The 5,910-nt window shown below is 31.3% G+C and overlaps 1 protein-coding gene across 1 annotated transcript; it reads left to right on the plus strand.

The window, feature by feature from the left end:
• The first annotated feature begins 254 nt into the window (after window positions 1-254).
• LOC21407807 (kinase-interacting family protein) lies at window positions 255-4,540 on the plus strand. The gene is given in 3 exon segments (XM_024167739.1): window positions 255-534; window positions 3,355-3,999; window positions 4,002-4,540. Coding segments are annotated over 3 exon segments (1,080 nt in total). The 5' UTR covers window positions 255-407; the 3' UTR covers window positions 4,310-4,540.
• Window positions 4,541-5,910: the final 1,370 nt, after the last annotated feature.

Genomic DNA, 5,910 nt, shown 5'->3' on the forward strand with positions numbered 1-5,910 from the left:
AGATCGATCGCATTCGTACATGTTTCTTTTTTGACATGTTTTTAAATGCTCAAAAACTATTGAGCATTTAATATATTACCTCGAGATCTGCGATTATTACTTATTTGTTTTTACTTTTCTCCTCTTCCAATATCGTCCCTTGTACAAAAAAAAAAAATGTAAATGATGGAAGAATTGGATGGAAATTGTACGGCTTCGTTTTAAATGCAATATATATATATATATATATATATATGTATCTGTGATTGTTCAGTAGCCCATTATGTTTACGTGTCCCATAACTGAAAACCCATTACTTACCTCATTAGTAGTCTATAACTAGAGAGGGGCTTTTCTCTTTTCTTAATTTTTTTTTTTTTTTCTGTTGAGTAAGACGTTTGGTTGAAAAGTGTTTGGATAGCAGGAAAATGATGGAGAAAGCAGCAGCAGCAACATTGGGATGGAATTATCAGTCACCTCCACGTCCTTGGTCTTCTTCATCAAGAAAAATCAACTTCAATACCAAACCAACCTGGCTTCTTTCTACTCTTGCTGGTACGCTAGTCTTCTTATAACTTTCATTCTTTTCATTTGATGATACAACAACATTCCATAGTGTGTTGTGGACTATAATATACATATATATATATATATATATTGGTAGAATAACGTAACTTAATAGACTTTACTGCAATATTTTGTTTATTTTAGTAATTTAAAAATTCAAAAGGGGTACATTTTATTTATCAACCATGGTTGGACTTGGGTTTTTTTTAACGAAAATGACCGAGTGGGATTTTATTATATTTTTCATACATATTTTTTCTGTACTTTTTTTTTCTTTTTGGGCTTTCTGCTGAGATACTGGCACAGCGAGTGTTTGAAATTTGAAATTTATTATTATATGATTTCATTTTCAAAGTTTTAAGAATTTGAATTCGAGAATGGCTGAACAAGTATGAACATAACGCAATGTCTTTTAGGAGAGAATAGAATAGATTTTGTTGGTATACGTGACAATGACCTTTCTGTCTTAGCTCCTTTATACATATACTTTTTCCTCGAGACCCTCATTTTTTTTTAAAAATTTATCTCTACATATTTCAAAAAAAAAAAAAAGTTGCCCATCACTTTCCTTTTTTTGTTCTTTGGCATTTCAAAATTTGAACTCATAATTGGCTTCTTTTTTCCTTCAGCCAAAAAAATAAAAATAAATAAATAAATGAAACCCAAAGAAATGAAATGGAAATGCTTTTAAAAAAAAAAAAAAAAATTTGCGAATCTTTTAACCATCTCGAAGAAGGGATAATATATAACAGTTTACTATTTACCCACAGTTAATGGCTCATGTGAAATTGTTGACTGGTATCTGACCTCTTCAAGACAGAATTGGAAGCCATTTTTGGTAATTAATTAAAGAGGACAAATAAAGCAGATGAAAAATTCAGGAACTAGTTTTTTGGGGTTTTTTCTATGTTTTTGGCTTACGTTATTAATAATAATAATAATATGGTTAACTCCATATTCATGGAAAACTGTGTTATTCAAGATTTTTGGTAATGAAGAAGAATCTTGTTTCGACAGCGACATTTCATCTGAGCAGGGCCCTTACTCGTCCTTTCTGTTTTCTTTGGTCGCTCTCTCCACATCTGAGCGAAGCAAATCTTTTGTCTCAAAACCATATCCAAATGTCGGGGAAATCGAGTATTTTCCGCTAAAAATTAACCGTACACGCCAATAGTATACTATATGTAAATAGTACCTTATAAATAAATAGTATTATATTTAAGTTTTAACGGATAAATTTGACAAAATAACTATAAAATATTAAAAATAAATAAAAAAAATACTTGAATTGATGTTTATTTAATAGATTTAGAATTATAATTTAAAATTATTTTTAATAAATAACAGGTTGTTTGGTTAAGGGATTTATACTTTGATTTGAATCATAATTTGTTACAGTATTTTTTTTAAAAAACACATGTATATTAAAAATAATTTTGAATTATAATTTTGAATTGATGAACCAAAGTACTCTAATTCAAATTATAATACGAATTTATCAACAGAACTTTAGTTAAATATTTTTACGTTTTCAGATACTGTAAAACTATCCTATTTATTAAAGAAAATAAGTATTTATAGCTTCTGACTCTCTCTTTTCTACACGTAATCATTTTCTAAAAGTAATACTATTTTTAGTGCTCTCTCTTTTTCTTCTCTCGACTCTCTTTTTAACTTTCAACAGCTCATATTTTTTTATTATTAGCCACCCATATTCACTAACATATTCTTAACTTTACTTTTTCAAAATTCAACATTTCAAATTTGGTGCAAAACCGACAACGCTTCGTGATGATGATAATTGATAATAATCTTCTCCCTCGTGAATCCACAACCCTATTCTATTTCTGCCAATTTGTTTCTTTCTTTGATAAGTTAGCCAGTTCTCTCGTCGTTTTCCCTCCTACATAAATAAAAATATATAACTCATAAATGAATGAAAGGAGCTTCAACAAGAGAAGAAGCCAAATTTCTTCTGTTTGGCTAAATTTGGGGACCACGTTCTCGTTCTTTTCGTTGATTTTGTTATGTTTACAAAATACTTGTCTTTATTTGTTTTCTTTTTATAGTCCTCTGATTGTCATCCGTGATACTGAGCATTTCTTCTTTTTCGTAATTATTGAACTGTTTTAATTTTCTTAGCAAAGTTTCTCTAGACCTGAATTAGTCCAAGAAATAGCTATATCTGTTATGTGTAATTGAACTGTTTTTTCTCATTAGCTTATTACGATAATTAAATTGTTTTTTCTTGGCCCAGATCATTAGTTGGAAACCAAAACTGAAAATAAATTGAGATACCAACATAACAGCTTCATCAAGCGAAAAGGAAAATGATGTCATCTCTTTTGTTTGTATCTTTATTTAAAATTCATGAAGAGGGAGATTTTTTTTTTATTTTTTTATTTTTTTGAAGTAGATGATCAGAGAGACTTTAACCACATATCTATAGTCATGTTTGTTTTAAGAATTCGTCTATGTTTTTAAATTATGATTTTTGATTCTTTACAGTGTTTTTTTTAAATTTAAATTTTATCTATGCTTCTAAATTATGATTTTTGATTCTTTACAGTGTTTTTTTTAAATTTAAATTTTAAAAATTAAATTCATGATTCTGAATCTATGAAGCGTGTCATTATTATTTTGTACTTCTTCTCACCTCTTCTGTCCAAAAGAACACACACAAGTGCGGATTGTCCATCTAGTCTAGAGAGAAAAAGTATAATAAAATTTTTAATATCGGGTCTGTCTTAGTGAATTTTTATTTCATCATATGCGACACATATTATTATTTGTTACACATGCAAACAGATGTAGAGGAGAGGATGAAGATTTTAGCAATTAACCACCAAAACGAAGAAGACGAAGGTGACACATTCGCAGAGCGTGCAGAATCTTACTACAGAAAGCGTCCTCAACTCTTAGCCTTACTCCAAGACCTCTACAACGCCTATCTCACTTTATCCGATAAGTTATACTCTCAATCTTCAAACCCTAATAACAAATCCGGCCATCATCGTAGGCATTCCTCCCAAGTCTCCGACTACTACTACGACACCACCGTCACCGACATCGAATCCGATTTAGAGAGCTCTCTCTCATACCAACAACCGATGATGGGAGTTATTAGTTATGATCAAAACCCTAGTGATGACGTCATCGCGGAGCTTGTCATGAAGAATGTGGAGCTAGAGGTGGTGATGGAGGAGCTGGGACGGTCGGAGAGGAGGTGCAGTGAGTCGTCCAGGAAGATAGAGCTGCAAAGGAGCCTGCTGGAGGTGCTGGAGTCGGAGAGGCTGGTGTTGCTGAACGAGAACGCGAGGCTCGAGTACAAGGCAGCGGCGCTGGCGGAGGAGAACAAAGGGTTGGCGTCGGAGTCGATGTTCATGCGGAGGAGAGCCGGGGAGCTTGCGAGGTGTGTGCTGAAGATGAGGGAGGACCAGAGGGTTTGCATGCTCAGCAGGGACAGATTCATGGGTTGGAGAAGAGGAACAGAGACTACTACTATGGTCAGCCTGTTTTTTTGACAAGTAGTACTAGTTCATCATCAGGAGATAATCAGGAATGTGTGAAGAAGAAGAAGAAGAATAATGAGGTTTTTTTTTATGGTTGCCTTCAGATGAAGAAGCTTAACCAGATCAGTCTGATATTAAAAAGAAATCAAAGTCAAAGTGGTAGCAATATTGTTGGAAAGAAGGGTTGGTGGGAAAGGGTCAAGAGCATGGACTTGTTTCTATGTGGGGTCAATCCTAGTTCTTCTGCTTAATTGATGCTCTTTTTTTCTTTTCTTTTTTTCATTTTTTTGGCTAAGTTTCTAATATATATATATATAATAGTTACATATATATATATATATATAGGAGATCTTCTGTCATCTTATTAACTATGTTTCTAGGTAGATTCAAAACCGGGGAGTAAAATCTCTCTTTGTAAACCATGTCTAGAAACTTTTAGTATAGCATGTATGGTAATGTTAGTAGCCAAATATTAAAGCTAATTTCGTGTATTTATTTTTGAAAAGAGCACTATTAAACTATCCCTCTTTCTACTTGTTATACCCTTTTAAAATTTCAAAAAAAATCCCTATAATTAATCACTCTCAATCACGTAGATGACACGCCAACAGCGTATACTTCCTCCATATGATGCAAAATACAGAACACTAGCTCGCTCCTTATTACTCACCACAGGACTCTATTTTCCGATGGAAGCTGAGAAGTTTATTTATTTATTTATTTATTTATTTATTTATTTATTTATTTATTTATTTATTTATTTATTTTTGCAATAACGTCTGTCGATAGAAACTATGTTGTTTTGCAAGAGAATAAAATAGATAAGCAAACAAAAGCAAAAGAATTTTGGGAGAAAGAGGGAAATAGGTCAAGACAGATTTGAGATGAATTAAAATTAATAGGTCAATAGTTTACATAAGTTAATAAATAGGTCAAATTACTATTTTTGTTCATAACTTATCTGGTTATGAACCATAACTTGACAAGTTATTCTCGGTTTTTATCCATAACTTGTCTGGTTATGAACCATAACTTAATAAGTTTGTCCATAATTTATCTGGTTATAAACTATAACTTGACAAGTATGACCTATTAATTTCTATAATTAAAAGTTGGTCTATATTATGAACCATAACTTAATAAGTTTGTCCATAATTTATCTGGTTATAAACTATAACTTGACAAGTATGACCTATTAATTTCTATAATTAAAAGTTGGTCTATATATTTTCTTAAGCTTTTCATATTGGCATATTTCCTACTATTTCCTAAGAATTTTCTGGGTGCATTATTTGGTGGAATCCGAAAGCTGGCTAATATCACTGGCTACTACAAATATTTTGGACTTGCTTTCATACACTGCTTAGCCCAATACCGAAATATCTTGTTCTAAAATTCGCTTTGTTTTTTATATATAGAAATTTATGTTATATGAGGATTTTATTATGAAGTGGAAAGTTGCTTATTTTATTTTATTAAGAGAAATAAGGAATGCTGAAAAACGTTGGTGATTAATACAGAACATTGGAAGGGATTTGACCGCAAAAATTGTAAAAGCAATGAGTAAGAAGTAAGGTGGCTGGTGCAATGAGTATCTTTTTTTTAATATTTTTGTCCTCAAAAGTAATTTTAATAACGTATAATTTAGTAATAATAAAAATGGGTGGATAGAACTTGGGAGAAACTTTTTTTATTTAAACTTGTTATGAAAAAAAGTATTGTAACTGAATAGTAACTATGAGTTTGAACTCGTAAACTAAACATGTGACAAACCTAGAACTACAGCCTAAAACCCTCTTCAATCTTTCTTTATAGGCAAAAAATAATGATAAACAAATGTCAAAAGTTATCT

Source organism: Morus notabilis, unplaced genomic scaffold (assembly GCF_000414095.1).
Source record: "Morus notabilis unplaced genomic scaffold, ASM41409v2 Scaffold172, whole genome shotgun sequence".
Taxonomy (NCBI): Eukaryota; Viridiplantae; Streptophyta; class Magnoliopsida; order Rosales; family Moraceae; genus Morus; species Morus notabilis.